A 20780-nucleotide genomic window follows, 5' to 3' on the forward strand; every position below is an offset into this window, starting at 1 on the left:
AAAAGAGTAAAGAAACGTGTTGGAAAGAAGCGAGAGGTGGCCACGTTTACACTTTACTTGCACGGGGGAAACACGGGAATGGCTCGCAATATTTGGAAAGATATGATTTTACAATTCGGGAGGAGAAGAAAAGCGCCGACAACAGTCATCAGAGTTTTGCTTTAATAGCCAAATATGTAACAACACAAAGAATTTCGGTGCCGCCCTCGTACGACATTCTTGAGTACTGAGAAGAACAAACAAATAAACAAGAACAAAAGACAGACAGTTCATGGGAATTATTCCTCAGAAGGATCAAAGTTGTGCAAGATGCAAAGTTGAGAATGAGCGTCAACGCCCCACGTTACGTTCAGATGATCGAGGACAGAGTGGCCTTACCCCGGTCACGGTTCACCGTTACAGACGAGCGCAGTGACACAAATCTCCCTCTTGTGGAAGACGGAGGAACTACTGCAGCTTTTTTTTTTTTTTTTTTTTTTTTTTTTTTGTAAAACTGTGGCAAACGAATATTCGTTCGTCTAAGATGACACGCTGTGGCGACCCCTAACGGGACAAGCCGAAAGGAAAAGAAGAAGCCTGAGAATTGTGAGGGGGATGTGCGAACCACCATAAACATCAACCACATTGAAGAAACGTCATATCTTTTGGGTGCAGGGTTAACGTTTGTATAAAGTTACATAAAATCAGATCGGGGTTTATTATTGAAGGCAAAAAAAGTGGACGGTCAACCATGTTTAAATCCCCAAAAGCAGCAGGTATTTCACATTTAATTCTCCACGTTTGCAAATCTAACGTATAAAATGTACACTATCGATTTCCGTGAAAATGCACTTTTCTGGGTTTTGTTCAGGATTTGGCGACCGCCTTTAAAAGCGAGTTCCTCAGGAAGGTGCACAGCTGATTCATCAGGTCTTTATTCTGACCTTCCACCCAGTGCATCTCCACCACCGCGTCGCTCTCCTCACGCAGCACATTCAACAGACACTTAAACAGGAAGCGTTCGGCCGACCCCGGCGGGCTCTGCGGTGCCCCCTTCGGGCGGCCCCCGATCGACGTTTCCGCGCGTTCGCCGGCAACCTTTTCCGAGAGCTCCCGTTCTGCTGCGCCTGCCGCGTTCCCAACCTTCGCGCCCTCGCCGTCCGGGTCGCCGTTGCCAACGGGTTCTCCGGGTAGCCGCCGGTCGTCGTCGTCGTCTCGGGCGAGGGACGGCGCGGAGGCGGCGTGATGCGCTCTCGGCAGCTCTCGCAGCTGGCGCGTTTGTTTGCGTCGCTTCTGCCGCCCGTGGATCCAAGTGTTGTCCACTGCGGTCAGGAGGAGGCTCTGCTCCTGCTCCCTGCACGGAACACGCTTGTGCAGCACCTTCGTGCACAAGAAACCGTACACATTTATTTATTATTAGAATTTTGACAACTAACTTGAGTAAACTTTTACACTGTTTTTTAGCATTTCGTCTGCTAGGAATGGTAAAGAGCCAACAACAAAGCTTAACATTGAGCTAAAACTTCCCGTAGCAATTGTACATCGCAGTGCAACTGGTTAGCACATCTGCCTCACAGTTCTGAGGACCGCCGTTCAAATCCCAGTGCCAAATAACAATAAATAATTCTGTATTTACCTTTTATCTGAAACATTAGTTCCAAGTGCATTGCCTTTTAGTTCAAAACTTTCATATTGATACTTATTATTAAGAATCCTCAGTCAAATCTTTACTTTAGTCTCTGTTGGACCCTGCTAAGAAATTGGATCTTCATAATTTGGACATCCTTAATTTAAATTATGCAAACCTTTTGACCCAGTCCCCCCCCAAAAAAGAATCAGAAACGCAAATCATTTGGAATCAGAATCGAACTAAGGACACAGAATCAGAATCACTCAAATTCAAATGATCTGATATCTTTTGTTGCTTTTTGAGAATGTTGTAGACATCAAATTCAAAATGAGAGTATTTGCAAAAGACAAAACAAAAAAAAAAAAAATGTAAATCGAGAACGTTCATCAGTTTGAAAATAACATTTATTATCTTTGCAGTGTATTCAATTGCCTATCGGTTGAAGAGGAATTGGAAATCATTGTTTTTTTTTTTTTTTGGGTTTGACACAACATCCTATCCTTTCATATTTTTCATACTTTTCTTATTGCCCTAAAGAGGAAAAAGCGTCCCCCACCTCTGAAATATAAGATAAACTTAAAGCACGATTACATGAGGCTATTAATTACCGAAAGTGACCGAAAACCAGGAGTGATCGCAAAAAACATTACGTTTTAAATAAGCTTCGGTCTAAAAATGTAAAGTTAACCCTCTCTGGACCAGATACAATTTTACAGAGACTTGCAGAAAACGATACTCTGGTGTTAAAATTTTCGATGATATTAAAACTGTTGCAAATTTGCGTTAACGGCGACGCTCACCCGCAGCTCCGTGAGCGTCTTCTCCACCAGAGTTGCGACGGCCTCCACGGGACGGCCCAGAAGCGAGGCCTTCGCCTGGAGCTCCTTCAGGGCCACCTGGGGGAGCGTGAAAGAAAGCGGCTTCCGCACTTTGTCCAGTTTACGCTTGTTACTCGGGGGGGACTGAGGCAGGCCGGACCAGAAAAAACAAACAAAAGAGTCAATGGCTTGAGATTGCACAAAAAAAAAAAAAAAAAAGGAATATTTGTTGATTTAATGTGCTCATGTTGACACACACACACACACACACAAAAATCCATTCTGCTCGTCTTTTGTTTTTGTCCCGTTCTGCTGTTATGTCGAGCAGAAAAGAAGCTTCTCGATCGCTTTTATGTCAGACGAGTTTCACTGCGTCACTGTAGACTTTTTAAGCTGCTGCGGTGGTTTCTTAATATTTTGATGGCTATTTATTGAGAATTAAAGATGAAATTAAAGAATCACCAAAATCAAACAAATAAAGCCTTGAAATATTTTGTGTGGGGAACCAACATATCATACAAGCTTCACTTTTTGAGACAAACTATTGAAATAAATGGACTTTGGCTTGATATTGGAATTTTATGTGCATTTTATAATGCAGTAAGACTGGAAGTCTGCGGTTGTTGTTCAACGGAGGGCTGTACGCACGGACACAAGAGGGCGCTCCAAGCACACGTGCTCCCCGGGACCTGCAGCGACTTGTTCTCGTACTCCCTCCTTCCATCCCCCCTCTGAAGTCAAAATCTGTTACGGTGCTAGAGGTCATTACCCGACCGTATCTCGGGAAAAGAGGAGCCGCTTCTGCAAGACTTCCCTGCACCGCCGCACAACCGCGTTCAGTGTCCCTCACGGCGGCTTGGCGGGAAGGAGGCGAGGGTCCGCAGTGACGGACGGCGCAGACGGCGTGGCCGACTGACCCACAAACGGCAGCGGCGCAGGGGCGGGCCGTGACCTTCGCGTACTGCTGCTGTTCTGTGAGTCCAGTTTGCGCACCTCGAGGTCCTTTTTTTTTGGCTTGTCTGACGACTTTGCATGCAGCTTTTTAACAGACAGAATAACTCGAAGCATGTCTGATGCCGCGTAGTCCGACTCTACTGCCATCCACGATATCCAACATTAACAATAACAGGTGACAATTTTGTATCAAATGTCATTTGATTGTGCTAATGTGTGAAATTGTGTTGATAAAGTTGTGGCCAGTAGAGGGTTTAAAAAAAAAAAAAAAAACTGCTCCTGCTCCTGCATTTGGCGAGGAGAGTACAAATATGCTTTTGGTGGTAAGTAATTCAGTTACGATATATTCACGTTTAATTAGGGGCTTCATAATAGACCACCGCTTATCTGTCAGTTCTTCTTCCCTTGTTTTTTAAAGCCTTTCACACGTAAGCAAGCTGCTGACCTCACCATGGAGGCAACATCCAGATACGATGATTGTAACGCAACCATGACTACCAAAAGTCTAGCGGCAACCGTCCCTCTTCCTGTATTGCCCGTTTCATGAGCATTTAATAGGAGAAATTGCATTTACAAATACAGGAAATAATTCCCGCTCCCATCATAATGAGAGACTTTGTAACAAAAGATGAGATTCGGCGCTTCAGGATATCCCACCCACGTATTTGTTTATTCAGCTTTTAGTAGCATTAAAAAAGAAAAATTAAATGACTGGTGATTTCTTTTCTGTCACATACAAGGAAATCGAAAAAGTATTACTTCTCGGAAAAAAAACAATAAGAACCATTACTGTGAGATGCTGTTTTCTGTACCAGACGGCACAGGCGTCAAACTCAAGGCCCGGGGGCCTGATGCGGCCCGCCACGTCACTTTTATGTGGCCCGCGAAGGTAAATCATGTATCAACTTTTAGGATTTTTGTTCAGATCTGTACTAAAATTGTCATATCATAAATGATGACGAGATATTGCAAGCATTTTCGTGTTACCAAACATGAACAATAGGTGAAAAAAAAAAAAAAAAACATTACCCTTGATTTCTGATTCCAAAACTAGGTGATAAATTTAATGTGTGAATCTGGTGGGTTCATTCAATATTTTCATGGTTTCAATCATAACGGCCCCCTGAGAGAAACCGCAACTACAATGCGAGTTTGACACCACTGCTATGCGGGATATGTTAGCCTACCAACTGTTAACGTCATTCAGAATTTTCCATTTTTTTGAGGCCAACGTTTCAAATAGTTCTCCAAAGAGAGCCCAACTCACAATAAGACCTTCCCAAATGCTGGTTCCAGATTTGAAATCCACTTCCAGTCACATTTTTCCTACTTGTTTATTGGAATTACGCCTCCCGATGGTCAAGTGTATACTTGGGCTAAATCTTGGGCAGAATAGTGAAATTTAGAATTGACCTGGTGGTAAAAGGCTTAAGTAGGTCCTTAAGACCAGAAAACATTATTAATAAGCCTGACTCATGCCCGTATAGTTGACATCTATAGGAAGACGCGCATCTGGGGAGGAGGAGTCAACCTTGCATGAATTTCTCTGGATGCAGGCGTCCCTGTCGTGTCCACATACATGTGCGAATGCACGAGGAGGCGGAGGAGGGTCGCAGTCCAAATGTAGGACAATCATTTTGCGCTGGAAAGGCCAAAATAGTCTTGAACAACACAACGCAGCCACTTCCAGTTGTTTCCAACATCATCGGTTGATGAGTGTTGCCCTCCATCGTTGTGTTTTCTCCGACACTCGCGCTGTCCAGACAAGACAAAAGCCAGCCGGCGCGCACGTTTCTTGGCTCGGCAACTGTTGCCAGGCTACCGCTCAGCTAAAACCGCGTAAAAGCTCTCCCCGGAGGAGGAATAAAGAGCGTGTGATGGAAGAAAGAAAGAAGCCGTTAGGACGGCGCGCAGGAGGGGCGAGGCGCATTATCGAGCACGGTGGATGCATTTGGGCCGGCGACAACGCAAACCAGCTGGCGGAGAAGGAGGCCCGCCGTTTGAAAAGGGCCCACCCGAGGCCTGCGAAGACTTACCGGAACGGTGACGTCATCGTAGAAGCTCCAGGCCAGCGCCCAGCGCATGGTGCGCCCCTGGCAGAACTCTGTGTGCGTCACTGTGGGCACCTGGAAACAAAAAAACAAAACAAGTCAAAAGCCTCCAGCTGGGTGTGGATGATTTTTTTACAAGAAAACTTCATTCATCCACTTGGTTTTTTTTTTTTTTTTATAGCGCAAGTCTTTATTGGACAGAAGAATGGTTACACCCCGGAACCATCCGCGCGGCAAATCGCAGTATGAGAAAATTGTTGATCATCTCTCTCTGATGACACTGCATTACATCTAAGTATTACCAAAAAAAAAAAAAAAAAAAAAAAAAAACCCCAAAAAATGACAGCGTATTTTAAGGTTATTTCGGTTTTAAATAGGAGAAAAGTATTTGTAAAAACAAACAAAAAAGAAACTGGGTAGATGTTAGCGAATGGGCCGAGAACTCACTTTAATTCTGGAGCACTTCCGCATAAAGCGATTCCGAGTAATGCGTTAGTGGTTAGTTAGTACAGTTGCCTCGCAGTCAAGAGGTGCTAAGTTTGAATCTTGGCTCAGGCCCACCTCAATGGAGTTAAATTATTTGCTCGCTTGCGGGGAAATTCTGGCTTCCACTTTGTAAAAACATGCGTTGGGTTAATTCAAGATATGTTTTTTTTAATAATTCTGTATGTGCCCTGATTGACCGAGGACCAGTTTAGGGGACAACCTGCGTTTTTTTATTCAAAGGAAAAGGAATGGACGGATGAATGTTTTTAACTCTCCTCTGTCTTTGAACCACCTTTAATATCTAATGAAGGATGAATAAATCGGTATTAAGGCCCCTCCACTTCATTTTGTGTGACGTACGAATGAATATGCTGTTCCCATGAAATCTGAAAACGTATAACGTGACAAATACAGACACGCGCTCATCTGAATTCAATTCAATTAAAAATTGAAAAAGGAGATGTGGACCAAGAGTCTGAGAAGAACCCTTTTCTTGATGAAAAGTCCGCTTGGTTGGACTTAAATCGGGAAACAGACCCTGCGCGGTCACTTCTTCATTGTGGGTGGGAAAAGAAAAAAAGTGGAGGCGTCATGACAAAGGAAGACAGAGTGGGAAAAATGTTGTGGAAGTCGGACACTTAGGAGACTGAGTCAAATTTCAAACAAGTGATGTGATCCAATTCCACTCAACGTGGCACATTTGTGGAAGGAAATAATCGTCGTTGAGTTGCATGCATACAGGTCGGGCTTGGCTTGTCTGCCCCACTCATTAAACGTGGAAGCAAAATGCACCTGTGAGCCGGCGGTACATTTTGCCTAATTTATAAAATAAGCGGCCGGCCCCGTATCAAGTTTCTCCGTCCATTACATGACCAGCTAGCTTGGGCAAAGATCCAGAGCCACTTTCAAGCGATGGCTGGAGTCAGGGGGAATATTTCCGACGTTTTAAAAAGCGGCCCCCACGAGTAGAAATACTTTCGTCTTGATGAGCGCTCACTCAGCCGCTGACTTGCAAGGCACGGACGGGGGCCCGCCTACCCAAACAGGTTCATTTAAGATGAACAAGCCACAGGGTCTGTAAAGTGGCGACAATGTTAAGGAATTTCGATGAAAGCACGTCTCAGACGTATTATTAAAACAAAAAATGTGTGCAAAAAAAAATATTCAAAAAGGAACTCATGAGCGATTAGCATATTAACTCGGCCCGATTTGCTCTTCTCCGTCTTTTCGAGTTGGATGGCATCCTCTTCTCTTTGGATGCTTGCCAAATGTGCACTCGTGTTGATGAGCAGCCACGGCGGCCCCCAACCTCAGGAGGGTGCAGGTGCGGCAAAACCATACGAGCGGACGCCTTCCTCTTGCCAAGCGTGTGAGAGAAGCGACTGGCACGCGACAAAAGGCCTAAAAGGCCAGTCAGGAGTCATGAGCTGGGCTATTAGTTGCAGCTAATGACAACCGAGCTCAAGGCTGTTGAGCCGCACTGCACCTTGCCAAGCAGTCAAGCAAAGCTGACAGAAATCAACGACTTTGCGGCCCGCTTGGGACAACGCCGGCTTGCCAATCCATTTTGGTTGTCTGCTCCCCTGGCAGACACTTCCAATGTCAAGCAACATTATTATTTCAACTGGGTTTTGTTGGGGAAATTTTTGGGCTAAGGCATGCCAATTTAGTATCCGCTACGCGTGTTTCAATTGGACAAACAATAATTACCGTAATTTCCAGCCCATAAGCCGCGACTTTTTTCACACGCTTCCAACCCTGCGGTTGATGCGGTTAATTTGTGCATTTTTTTTCTAATGGCCGCAAGGGGGCACTCGAGCAGAAAAGGTAAGCATGAGACCGGTGGAATATATGTGCCAAGGAAGTGACTTTTACCGGTATGTTTTTTTTTTAACCGGCCCTGTTAGCGCTGCACTAGCGTGATGCTGCTGTGTTACTGTCGTGTCTCAGTGATTTTTACCAGTATGTTTTTTTTTTAAACAAGCCCTGTTAGCGCGGCGCTAGCATGTTGCTGCTATGTTACTGCCGCGTCTCGGTGATTTAGGTATGCTTTTTTTTTTTTTTCTAACTGGCCCTGTTAGTGTTGTGCAACCGTGTTGCTACTGTTTAGCTGCTGTGGCTGTTTTTTTTTTTTTTTTTTTAAACGGTATGTTTTCTTTTCTTTCTTTTTTTTTTTTTTAACCGGCCCTGTTAGCGCTGCACTAGCGTGATGCTGCTGTGTTACTGTCGTGTCTCAGTGATTTTTACCAGTATGTTTTTTTTTTTTAAACAAGCCTGTTAGCGCGGCGCTAGCATGTTGCTGCTATGTTACTGCCGCGTCTCGGTGATTTAGGTATGCTTTTTTTTTTTTTTCTAACTGGCCCTGTTAGTGTTGTGCAACCGTGTTGCTACTGTTTAGCTGCTGTGGCTGTTTTTTTTTTTTTTTTTTAAACGGTATGTTTTCTTTTCTTTCTTTTTTTTTTTTTTTAAACCAGCCCTGTTCGTGCTAACATGTTGTTACTATGTTAAGCTAAGCTAAGCTATTAAAACTCTTTCTGTGTACCGTCTTTCTTTGTAAATATCTCATGTTTCAATCTGGGCACTTGCGGCTTTCACACAGTCGCGGCTTATGCATGTACCAAAAGGTATTTCCTTTACAAATGTACTGGGTGAGGCTTATAATCCGGTGCGCTCTGTAGGCCGGAAATTACGGTAATTTTTTTTAACAGTCCATCAGATGACCCAATAAACACACTGGTTGTTTTGTAGGATTCACCGACGGTAGGACTACCTATATCTACACGTTTTGTGTCTGATGGTCCACTCACCCCTTGCTTCCTCAGCTCCTCTTTGAGGGGGGCCAAGCTACATTTTTTCCCCAGCATGCAACTGTACCACCTGTGGAAACAAGCACCTACGTGAACCTGCTGAGCACGTCAGTGGTCAGGTACAAAGCAAAGATCCGACATTCAGAGACAGTCGAGCTCGTGAAAAATTGAACAAAGGAGCTGCTAGTTTTGACAGCATTACCATGCACCCATCCCACAACACAGTGTTAAGTGTTTAAGTAGTACTACAAAAAAAAAAAAAAAAAAAAAAACAACACAGATTTATCATAAAGCCACAACTTGTGACTCCCAGAGGCTAGTCACACGATAACGTGACTCGATCCCAACTGATTTGGCGTTGGGCGACTATGCGAAGAGAAGGGTGAGTGACAAGCAAAAGGCGTCGTGGGGGAGGGAGGCGGGAGGCAAACGTTTGACAATCCGAGAGAAAACATATGTACAAACGTACGCAAGCACGCAACTTCATCCCACTAAAGTTTCTTGGGGCCCGTGGTGAAGAAAGATAAAATAAACTTGCAAAAAACACAAAATTATTTTGGCGTTACGGCCTCTTGTGCACATCCGCTTGCTATCTGGACATTATTAATAACTTTCTAATTCTTCCTCTTGTAAGGAATGTTTTTTTTTTTTTTTACTCCAGCGTCAACGTCAGCTTTACAGATGTCATCTACGTGACGGTAATGAACTCTACTACTGTGACACTTGGTGATGCTTTGTTTTCAAAGGGATAATAGCAAGAATCTAAATGGGTGGGGGGTGGGAGGACGTCTATTTAGTGACGAGGCTGATAAATACAACGGTTACCTGCGGCGCAGCGTCAAAACAGTGGAGGCCACATTTTTTGAAGATTTTGAAGTGATTTCTCATTTGGTGTTTAGTAAAAAGGATCATTATTTGCACTCAAGCAGCAAGCAGATTACGTTTTTAATTGAGTTCAGCGTCCCAGAAATCCAAGCGAACCATCGTCACAGCGACGAGAAGTGGACTACACGTTGCAGCGGTCAAGTACGATGCAGGGAAATATTTGAGCATGAAAATGCTGACCTGATTGGGACAAAAGTGTGCTGATTGTGACATGTCACAGCATTAGGTGACGCAATGAAATATTGAACAGCTCTGATGGTGACAGATGTGACCCACAGTGGGGAGGAACTGCCCAACATCGCCAATTTGGCTTCTTAGTAACCTTCGAGTGTGCAGCTGTTCGACGATCGCATTATTAACATCTTCATATTAATGACATGATCAATGCGGACCATTATCTTCTTTTCAGGGTGCATTTGCAAATGTTATAATTGGGAGCAGGGGGGGCTCGTCCGTGTAACACAGAAAGATAAAGTGGGAGGAGAAGCAAGTCTCAAAGGACCAATTGGGGAAGCTGGCAGTGTTGCCATGGACACCTGCTCGCTCTTTTGTCCCAGCGTGCTTTTTGGTTGGGAATGACAGCCGGCTGCGGTCGGTTTGGCAGAAGAATACACGTATACGCTCTCTCTCTTTAGACTGTTAACGGGCATCCAAGTGACGCGAGCAGGCAGGTGTTAACGCCAGCCTTTCTGGGACGCGCACGGACGTCGAGCGTGTCGAATTTGTTTAGGTAGTCACACGCCGCCGCCCTCCCCCCGACTCTGCTGCCTTGGTGACACCGCTGACGGGGAGGGAGTGCCACCCTCTCACAGACAGATGTTCCCTGTGGGCTCCCAGATACTGCACGCCGTCATTGTGCGCCAAAAATCATTCAACCGAATGCAAGTGACGGCTCCATCAATGTGTGCCCATTAGCCCACTTCCCCACTTTCGGGATGCGTTTAAACCACTCAGAAGCCCTCTAAAAAGTCAAAATCCATCTGCCATTACATCCATTTTGACCACATTTTGGCTTCGTACTCTGTCAACTTTGGTTTGATGCCCCTCCTCCCCCCGTGAAGGTGACGCTTTCTTTGTTTCTCACCGCAGGCGTTTCTTGAGCTGCAGGCTGTCGTGAATGATCCTCTTAACAAACTCCAGTTCGCCCCCCTCGGCCATGATTTCCGTCACCCCGCCTGTGTTCACCGAGCTGGGAGGAGGCCGCCACGCGTTCCTCGAATTGACCCCCTGCGGGGAGCGCCAAGACAGACAGATTAGGATCCAATCCTATTAAACGTCTGTTACTATCTGTGTAAACAAATCCGACTTCAGACAGCCACCGAGCAAACCTTGAAAGTCCAAATTGAAAACGGGAGAAGGTTCACCTTTGCTTCAAGCTGGTTGGCAAAAAAAGGAGGGTTGCACATGCAGAAGTCATACACAAGTTCTGTCTCTTCCTTCAAAGCGTCCATCAGCAGAGTCTTCTGCGGAACTTTGACCACTGTGGGTGACAGAACCGCGAGCACTTTATTGTCGTTGCTACCGATTCTCCCTCAACTTAAATCTGACATTTCTAACTGAGGGCATGCTCTCAATCCTCGGTGAAATTGTCTTTCCTGATTAGCAAAACACAAAAACACCCGACTACGATGTAACGCGGTCTAAAATGCCTGGAAAAGCTTCTTTTCTTAAGCCATCCGTTCATTTTCAACCGCCTAACCTCACCTAGTCAGGGTCACGGATGACCCGGAGGTGACCTCGGCTGACGTTGGGCAAGAGTTGGGGTACGCAACGCAACGGCCGGGTTGCCGGTCATCACAGTGAAAAAACAATAACACTCAAGTCAAGTTCATCTGTGTAGCCCTTTTACCAAAAAAAAAAAAAAAAAAGTCTCATGATAGATGACAACCCCTAATCTCGTAAGTAAGTACGTTTCTTTCGGCTTGTCCCGCTAGGGGTCACCACGGCGTGTCATCTCAGATGAAACGCTCATATATGTTTGGCACCGTTTTTACGCAACCTCTCAGGGGGGAGTGGAGGCCCCAGTGAGATACGAACTCACGATGACAACCCTTAATCTAAACTTGTCAATTCAGTAAGAAAAACTCACAACCCCGTTTGCTGCAGCATGAACAAAAGCATGCTGAACAAAAGAGGACTGAGGACTGATCTCTGTGGGACTCCGCTAGTTACATTCTAATACCCAGATGTCACTTTACCATGAAACCAAGAAAGTGCTGGACCTGTAATGCCGAGGAAATAATGAATAACGGGACAACTTATGTTATCTTGAGTTAACCGAACAGATGATTTGGCCTGTGGGAAGAAAGCTATTCTTAGGCTATTCGGTTGAATTAATGTCGCATTTTTACTCAAAGTGCCCTACTAGGAGTATTGGCTCATTAATTGGCACAGATTGGTTGTTTCTGTGCAGGGTTTAGGATCACAATGAAAGTCCCAAGTGCAAGCATAATGAATAATAATAAAACTTTGTGTAAGGATTTGCATGTTTTTCCTCTCAGTTGTCTGATTTCAGCATTTTTGTATGCACAGTAACAGAAGCGGAAGCAACCTTGAACAATAATCAACAAAGCAGAAGCATTTTTGAGAGTGCTGCAAGGTGACTCACCTTTTACAAGGTCAGACAAACGGTTCTGCTCCACATTCCTGGTGGCGTACTCGAAGCATATATCATCCACCTCAGTCGCTAGAAAGTACCAGCCATTCATGGAGGCTCCCAGTAACGGGTAGATGCAAGACGCACCGGTGCCTAAAAACAACAACAACAACAACAACAAAAAAAGGCTCATAGTGTGAAGGGATTCCCTTCATGACGTAACGTTATCATGTTTGATGATTTCAACACAATAGAAAATGATCTTAACACAATGTGGGTGGATTTTCCAACAAAATCCAATCATAGCTTTATGTGTACAGTTGTACATCGAAAACGAGTGACCCGTTTTTCAAGATACGGTGCTGTCAGTTGGACGAGTTTTTGCTTTGACGTGCGAGCCCAAACTGAGGCTGATAAGAGTAAATATTATTTTACAAAATGAAATAAAAAAAGACGACACCTCAGGCTGTACAATGCCGCTGCCACTTGGCATTTACTTCAAAAGTAACTTGAAATGACACGTTGTGAGTTGGAAACAAGCCAAGGCTCCATCGAGCACGCATTTTAAAGTACAAGCACGGAAATGAAACCCGTTTTGTGTTTGCATCTGTGAGACTTTTGGATGATTTTATATTCTCTTCTATTATGTTTTTATGACTATATTTCACAATATACTTCCACTTGTCTTTTTAAAAAAATGTTAAAAAAAATCCTGCAGTGTCTTTGGAGGAATGGAACTGATTAATTGGATTTCCATACATTTTAATGGTGAAATATGTTTTGAGTCCATTTTTTTGAGTATGTCATGGAACGAGTTGAAATCATATCACAAGGTACCACTGCATATTAATAACAGAGTAAATATTGAATGACAAAATTAACAACAAGTGCTATATAAATTAGCCGAGCGTGATACGGAATGAGCTCAAAAACCGTCAAAGTCTAATAATACGAGGGTACCAATGTCGATGCCTCTACGTGGTTGCTTCTGGCCGTCGATGAGATCCTCCACCCAGTGGATGTAGTTGAGGCGCAGAGTGACGGTGGGGATGAGGCGCTCCAGCGGGATCTCAATGCTCAAACCAAAGTCCTCCTTCAGGAGGGTGCAGGTCAGGGCTCGCACCGCCTCGGGCTCTTTGAAATTCACTCTGAAAGGTACACGAGAGGACTGGGTTGCACCAACGTATGAGCTATGGACAACTTAAATCTAGTAGTAGTGCACTTAACGACTAATAAGCTAATAAGTCATAAGACGTCCATATAGAATCCACAGCTTTTGATCATTTCCAAAGACCATATATTTGAAATTCATTGGAGAAATTGTAGATTATGAAAAGACATCCTATATAAAAGTTGATCAAATCAAAGAAGCCTAAACCTGTAAAATTTGGAGTTGAGACAAAATGTGTGACAATAAATACCTGACATATATAAAATTCGTTTCATCTGTTTGATAAAAAGGAGCACCAAGTAATTAGCTGCCATATCCTTGTGACATGATCAAGAGGTGGACTGCATTGTGACATTTTCACGGTTGATTTCATTTGAGAATTGTGTGACCGTATCCAATATCAGATGGACTGCAACTAAAAACGAGATACATTTTTACATCTTTGCCACAGAGGAAAATCATCAAAACATTTCAAAGAAACTGGCGTACACGTACAAACTGAACATTTGAATTGATTCATTTTCGATATTCGTCAGGGTTGCGCTAGAACAGCTGAGGTCAGGTGAGCGGTCCACCCTGGAATGGTCACCAATACCCACAGAAAAGCCACGCACGCCAGCGCGACTTTTCTGGCAACACGCAAACTCCACACAGGAACCCCCGAGACGAGATTTAAAGCTCAAACCTCTGAAGTGTGAGGCAGACATGCCAACCACTCGTATACAGGAACTACTTTAATCATAAATTGATGAAAAAAAAATATATGCTAATATTTGTTTCATCATGTTGCTTTAAAATAGAGCCGCAATAGAGAAACTAGCCAAACTATTTCAAATAAGACGCGCGGGTAGAACGCGTGGGAGGTTGATTGTTTGTTAGCGCTGCGGCTACAGCCAATTAACCCCCCCCCCCCCCAAACACCACATGCCGGCGATAAGCAGCTCATTAATTTTCAATCCACAATTGAATGACAATGAAATCCTAGTTTTCTAATGTCTGTTGTCGGTCCAAATGGTCCTCGCCGCACGTCGAACTGCTGCAGCTGCGGCAGGCAGAGCGAGTGGGCGGGATCCAAATAATTCAAGCTTTTGCAGCTTGAAAGATGGAATGGAAAACCCCCGTTGCTGGCAGCATCTGGCAAGATACTACTTCAACACGGGCAAATATCAATACAATCGTAGTATTTGGGAAAAGACCGGATATATTTGAAGGAGACGCACATCCCAGCACCGAAGGAAACAGACGAATATACACCGTACTTTACGGCCTATGAGACGCAACTTTCTTTCACACGCTTCATAAAATGATTGACGTCAAGTTAAAATGGGAAAGACATTACCGAGCACAGCAACTATAAAGAAGAACTTTTACTTTTCCCTCTTCACAATAATAAGATTTGAAAAATTCCCAATTCCATAAAAACATATGGCGGTTGTAAGCAATTAAGAGTCGATTGGTTGCTGAGGCAACGGCAAGGACACGTGCGCAACGTCACCTTGAAGGTTTTTCATACAGTAGAAGCTCAAAATTCAGAATTATTACAAAATAATGGTTTTCCCTGCCTTTTTTCTATGACTATACTGTTGACACATCAAAAGTATAATCCTGCAATTTGAACTCATCTCCATGAAATCAACTTTATAAATTGTTTGTCACTCCCAGTGAAAGTTTTCTGTAAAACTGACACAAAAAATGAAAGTTTAATCATCGTGTGAACACCGCAGGCAGGCGAAGGGAAATGAGCACCGATCTTCCGATAATGATAAACCGAGAAACAGGAATGGGGCAGCGACGCCTACTGAGCGTACAACAAAACTCAGACCGGCATGGGCAGTATTAATTTTGGTCATAAATGTACGTGTTCCCGTATCACATTCAAGGGGCATCCGTTTGTTCCTCTGAATTTACCTACATTTGTTCTGCCCAACATGTTGCGCTACAACGAATACGGTGAATTTGTGCCGCTCTGAACTTGGACCTGCCAGTACACTGTAAAAAAAAAAAAAAAAAAAAAACAATGACTAAAAAGCTGCAATATAGCAGAACATGAACAATGACCTCCAATTTTGCGAGGGTTAACTGTAGAGTTCATTTATTCATTTTGCCGGTTAATTTTAATTTGGTTTGTTAAGGTTTTATGATGGTGACGGCTTCATTTCGTTTCATTTGCTTTATGACAAACGAGTCTCGTTTGCGTGATCCTCCAAGCGAATGTGCCGCCTTTCATCTTTTATTTGATTGCGTTTCCAACCTTTAAGAGCGACGGTGCCGCCGCAAAGCAAAAAAAAGAAGGGTGGAAGACAAAGAAGAAAGGAAGCAGTTGCACTGAGCGCTACCTCTCAGATGTTCTTTCATCCTCCCTCCTTCCTTCGAAAAAGATCAATATTCAGACAGCGGGGCCGCTCAGGCAAGACCTCTATTTTTAGCCGTGAGCTGCGTTGGAGACGACCGGCACGTCTCTATGGCAACGCCATCTCCCGACGGTGGGAGAACACGCAAATCCCGCCACGTTGGAGCAATGGCCGACGCTACGTGGAGCGCGCCCGCGCTTCACGTCTTCGATGCCACGTGGCTTCACGGCGGCGCGATTACGTGCCGAGTCGTTGCTGTGGATGGGAACCGGCGCTGGACAAACGGTACTACAAAGTTTTGATGACAGAACGCCGCTGAGGAGAATTTGTTGATAGACATTTCTGATGTGTATATATATATATATTAAAATCACATTCATGGTCCAGCTGTCAGAGTGCAATTTTCTTGCTGCAATATGAATTCAGGCTAAAATGCATTTGCCATATATGCTGATGATGCTCGGAAGATGGAAGGCTACTATTGCATTTGTACAATATAAACTATAGATCTATAGATATAGATAGATCTGTACATCTGCCCAGATGTGCTAAAAATAAAACAATATAATTTAAATAAGAAATTAAAAATGGGACTTTATGGAAAAATGGAGGTTTTAAGTGCTTTTAGATGAATGGTTACACCTCTTAGAGCGGATCTTATATTAAGGCCGCACAATATTGGGGGTGACATTGCATTTTTTTAACCTGCGATATATCTTAACATATGAAATATTACAGTGTCAGTGTTGTGCAAGTTCATTTTCCCAGCAAACTATTTCAACGTTCATTTCATCATTCCAAATATGAACCACCTGTAATTGGTTTAGAATTCACAATTTGATCAAAGTAAACTTGTTTGTCTCCTATTGTGGGCCTGCTCATTAAATATGAATCATACGAAAGCAACTTGCAGCTAGACAATTGAGATAAGGCATATGCAGTACTGCATATCGCATTCGTCATGATTATTTGAAGTATGTTTTGTTGGGGCTTCCTTGTGTTGCTGGCATTTGCAATTTCCAATGTCAAGAACTTCACAGGGTTGCCGATATTTGCATTCAAAATAAAATGTCGAACAACGTTTTCTCACCGTGTATCCCAGACATTTTTGGGCGTTTCCATTCATTTTCAGTCATGTGATTGATATCTATAAACGTGATCCTTACAGCGATGTGAAATTTTCTTCTCGAGCGACGGCGCCAGAGCAAATTCAGCAGATGGGTCAGGTTTCCTTCAATTTTCCAGTATGAATTTTATATTTAACGCAGACCATGAATTGCATTAAGTGGGAAACTGTCTACTTTCAAAAATTGCCATTCTTCAGGAGTCCTTGACGACAGTCCAGCCAGGCAGACGACATTTTGAGTTAACGAGTAGCGTGGCGGAAGAATACATTGTAACGGTGCCCAAACAGCTCCAGCCCAACGTTTTTTCATTGTTTTTAAAGCAAATATTGACTGTATTTATGCAATTTCAATGTTACGTACTGTGCCCAATGAGCTACTTTACACAGTGTTGGAAGATTGTCATATGACAGTTTGGTTTTTTTCCATTCATGTGTACTCAAACTCTTTTTATATTTCATTCTTTTAATTAAGGCGGCACAGTGGCCCAGCAGTAAAGCTGTGGCCTCACAGTTCTGAGGTCCCGGGTTCAATCCCTGCCCCGCTTGTGTGGAGTTTGCATGTCCTCCCCCGTGCCTGCCGCTTTCCTCCCACATCCCAAAAACATGCAACATTAATTGCACCGTCGGTGTGATTGCGCACGGCGACCAGTTGAGTGTGTACGCCGCTTCCTGCCTGATGAAAGCTGGGACTGGCTCCAGCACTCCAGCGACCCTTGTGAGGATAAGCGGCTAAGAAAATGGATGTATTCTTTTCATTAGGTTTCCCCTACTACATAAGCATGTTAGTGAGAGATTCTATTCAATCTCCCCAATTTATTCTGGTTACATGACCGGCGTAGGAGTAGAGTTCTGAATTTCTCGTGCTGTTTTTGGTAAATTTGCATTGATGGTGTCTGCTTGTTTGCCATTTCAACAGCCTCGGGGGTGACGGGTGTTACTTGGGACATATTTCAAATCCCAAATCCAAATTTTCCCCCTCAATGTGGGCCAGGAGCTTGACCAGCACGTCTGCAACGAGATCCTGCGGCGTTTGCTTTGTTCGGTTAATGACACGAGAGGAGAGTTGCTTACCTGCTGCACCGTGACAACAACAGGCCTGCTTACAAAGCTCCCGAACATCTGACAGTTCCTGGCTGAGAATATTGCGATGGTGAACCAACGACCCTTCTCATAATGTCATCTTTCCATTTTTTTTTTTTTCCAAGCTCGAGGAGGTCATAAAGGAAACCCTTTAAAATGGCCTTCAAGGAGTGTACAAATGCGGGGGGCACGGGAGGCTCCTGTTTCTTAGGACTCCCAGGAGATTACTTCAAAAGTCTTTCTATTATCTTATTACGAGGAAATCTTGTAGTTTAGATTGAAATACAGCTTTTGTGACAAGTCCTGAACCTTTTCTGACATACTAATATATCATTTTAATGTATACTTCTTAACAATTGTGCCTAATTGTGCCTTTTATCCCATTTGAAATGTATTATCTCTTTGTTTTCAAATACTTTTAATAACGTAAAGCATATTGAGCTACCTCGTGTATGAAATGTGCCATGCAAATAATTTTGCTTTGGCAACTGGCCTATCAAAACGTGACTTGACCAGTAAACACACAAAAGTGACATCATAGTTATAAGGCCTCCCAATATTTTGATTCATATTATTAGGATTCAAAGGCAAACTGGTTATTCTGAAATGACCACTTCCATTGAAGAATCCAACAAAGCATGATGACTGTTTGTCCATCATTTTATGTTGGTGAGGCAAAGTGGGACTCAACTGGGGTCGCGGAATGAAATGACAAATGTACACCAAGCGCTCCATAACTATGATGGAGTGGCCACTTGACAATCACAGAAGATCAGCCTACATAATTATGCTGCAGAAAGATGCTCATATTTGCTAGCACACGGAAAGGAAGAAGAACCGAATCATGGCCAACTAGCCGCAGTACTGCAAGCTCTGTGTGTGCGTTGCTTAGTCTCCATTTTTCATTTTTATTGCTCTGGCGTGATTCTTAACTGGAGCTAATCGACCTGGGCCGAACACGTGAAATGCAGTTTGCGCTGCTTACGGCTATTTTCATTGAACATTTTGGTCAAAGCACCAATGGCGTTTATTCGGCACTTACACTGCTCGTCCACTCAGGTTGGTGTGCACATGTTGTTGGAATTCTGGATACTTGGAGGCCAGGTAGGCAAAGTCCGGCGGTTTGTCTCTATAGCGATTTCTGGGATGCATGGACTTGTTCATCGACATCGCAGACAGCCCTGCGTGGGTTTCACATCCACAAAATAGAAGGTGACATTAGTCTAGTCCAACTTTCCATTGTTTCATTTATGAAAGCAGACGTGCTGCGTGAACATGAGTGCTTAATGGTTATGGTCAGCTTTGGGGCAAATATAATTATACGTACATCAATTTAGATAGCTTCGCGTGTCACAGAACGTGAACTTAGCAAGACTGTACTTTGCAGTTTAAAATGAGCATATAAAACCACCACTCGAGTCTAGCTATCTATATACCTTAATACGTGACCACAAATCAAACTGAACTATTCCCATACCTTAATATTTAATGGATCATCAAGCCGTCCTTCGCCGGAAATGGATCGCGTTGTTCACGTTTCCTTGCCCGACTCCCGCGCTTCCGGGCTGCGTGACGTCACTACTGTGCGCCACCGATACTGGTTGAAGTTGTTGAATGGAAAAACATCGGAGTCGCCCCAAGTTTTATTTCACTATTCTTTAATTTTTTTTTTACTGCGTCTAAACGTGTTCATGCACTATAAAATGTATATTTTAGCAACTAGTTTTGCAACAAGGTTATATGTAGACTGCTTTTAACGTGTCAAATTGACTTGAAACCTAACATTTCAACTCGTCCCCCCCCCATTGAGTTATGTCATATTTCCATAGCAACTCATGACGCGCCCAACCTAATCGGCGACAACAAAACATTCGCACAAAACTTGCAGATTTATTTTTATTATATTGCAAACAATGACATCCAGGTATATTGTTAACAGTTTGTAGAGTGAAGAGTGAGATCATAGTGGTGAAAACATGAACTCTCGTGCCGAGAGCTTGTTGTGCAGTCTGAAGCCCTCGCGGAGTTCACGCGTATGTTAAGAGGACTGGTGGACTTGATGCAAAAATTAACACGCATTCAGCAAAGGAAAAAAAAAAAAAAGTCAGGCCACTCATAAGCCAGACCAGATCGAAAAGATTGCTTGGGAAAGGGAGGAGGGGGATGCCGGGGGGGATGCATATAACACTGGCAGCTCGGAATCACTTTTTTTTTTTTTTTTTAGATAGAGAACCCCAAAATGTTGTACACATTTTACAGCTTTCATTTTTAAACCAAAAGGAGGAATATGTCTATTAAGGCCTGAAGTGTTGGTTTCAGCATATTTTTCTAAAAACTGGTCAAAATGTTGGTTCAAATGAGTTTTGTTGGCTAAACCAGACTTTTTTTTTTTTGGTATCTTCTTGAACACTCAATACAGTAATTTTCCATTGCGATGCCAAATTCAACCGTTTGCACTCCTAGAAAGTTCATCTTACTTGGGGAAAAGATAGCTGTAACATTCCTTTATAGAAGCTTTTCTTTCGGGTCATCCTGGTCTGACACAATGTCTTTGAACATACAGAAGACCTCTGGAGGGGAAGAATTTTTTATATATTAAAAAAATAATAATCAGTCCAATCTACAAGAGGAATTGAGTGGTCTAATCATCCCGAACCATCATTTTCTCCGCAACGATCATGCTACCGCGGCCCTCTCGAGCCGCACGGTGTTCCTTAAAATATGTTTCGACAACTCAGCCTCTTGTGTTGCGCCATACGCATTTTAACAGGTCATATTTGAGACTGTGAGCGGGAGTTTCAGCAGCAGAGCACCACATACAGTTAACATCGCCAAAGAAAAATGCA

General features: G+C 43.5%; 1 protein-coding gene across 3 annotated transcripts; it reads right to left on the reverse strand.

The window, feature by feature from the left end:
• Positions 1 to 16: 16 nt before the first annotated feature.
• Positions 17 to 19544, reverse strand: mettl16 (methyltransferase 16, N6-methyladenosine). Of its 3 annotated transcripts, none has more exons than XM_061827803.1 (10): positions 19262 to 19398; positions 18977 to 19115; positions 13167 to 13354; positions 12219 to 12359; positions 10975 to 11090; positions 10695 to 10837; positions 8726 to 8795; positions 5418 to 5507; positions 2410 to 2505; positions 17 to 1359 (listed from the first exon to the last, which is right to left on the reverse strand). In XM_061827803.1, exons 2-10 carry the CDS (start codon positions 19102 to 19104, stop codon positions 847 to 849), a joined length of 1485 nt encoding a protein of 494 aa, XP_061683787.1. In that variant the 5' UTR covers positions 19105 to 19115; positions 19262 to 19398; the 3' UTR covers positions 17 to 846. The 3 variants fall into 3 exon arrangements, with proteins under 3 accessions (XP_061683787.1, XP_061683785.1, XP_061683786.1); XM_061827801.1 differs by having other exon boundaries at positions 25 to 1359; positions 2410 to 2571; XM_061827802.1 differs by lacking the exon at positions 19262 to 19398 and adding an exon at positions 19412 to 19544 and having other exon boundaries at positions 30 to 1359; positions 2410 to 2571.
• Positions 19545 to 20780: the final 1236 nt, after the last annotated feature.

This window comes from Syngnathoides biaculeatus, chromosome 8 (assembly GCF_019802595.1).
Source record: "Syngnathoides biaculeatus isolate LvHL_M chromosome 8, ASM1980259v1, whole genome shotgun sequence".
NCBI lineage: Eukaryota > Metazoa > Chordata > Actinopteri > Syngnathiformes > Syngnathidae > Syngnathoides > Syngnathoides biaculeatus.

Excerpts from the sequence above, each read along its gene's own strand:
- mettl16 (XM_061827801.1), bottom strand. The coding sequence starts at position 19,104 with ATGTCGATGAACAAGTCCATGCATCCCAGAAATCGCTATAGAGACAAA. Across the intron at positions 12,360-13,166 it reads ACGTAGAGGCATCGACATTG|GCACCGGTGCGTCTTGCATC; the intron begins GTACCCTCGTAT and ends TGTTGTTTTTAG. Across the intron at positions 5,508-8,725 it reads AGGAGCTGAGGAAGCAAGGG|GTGCCCACAGTGACGCACAC; the intron begins GTGAGTGGACCA and ends TTTTGTTTCCAG.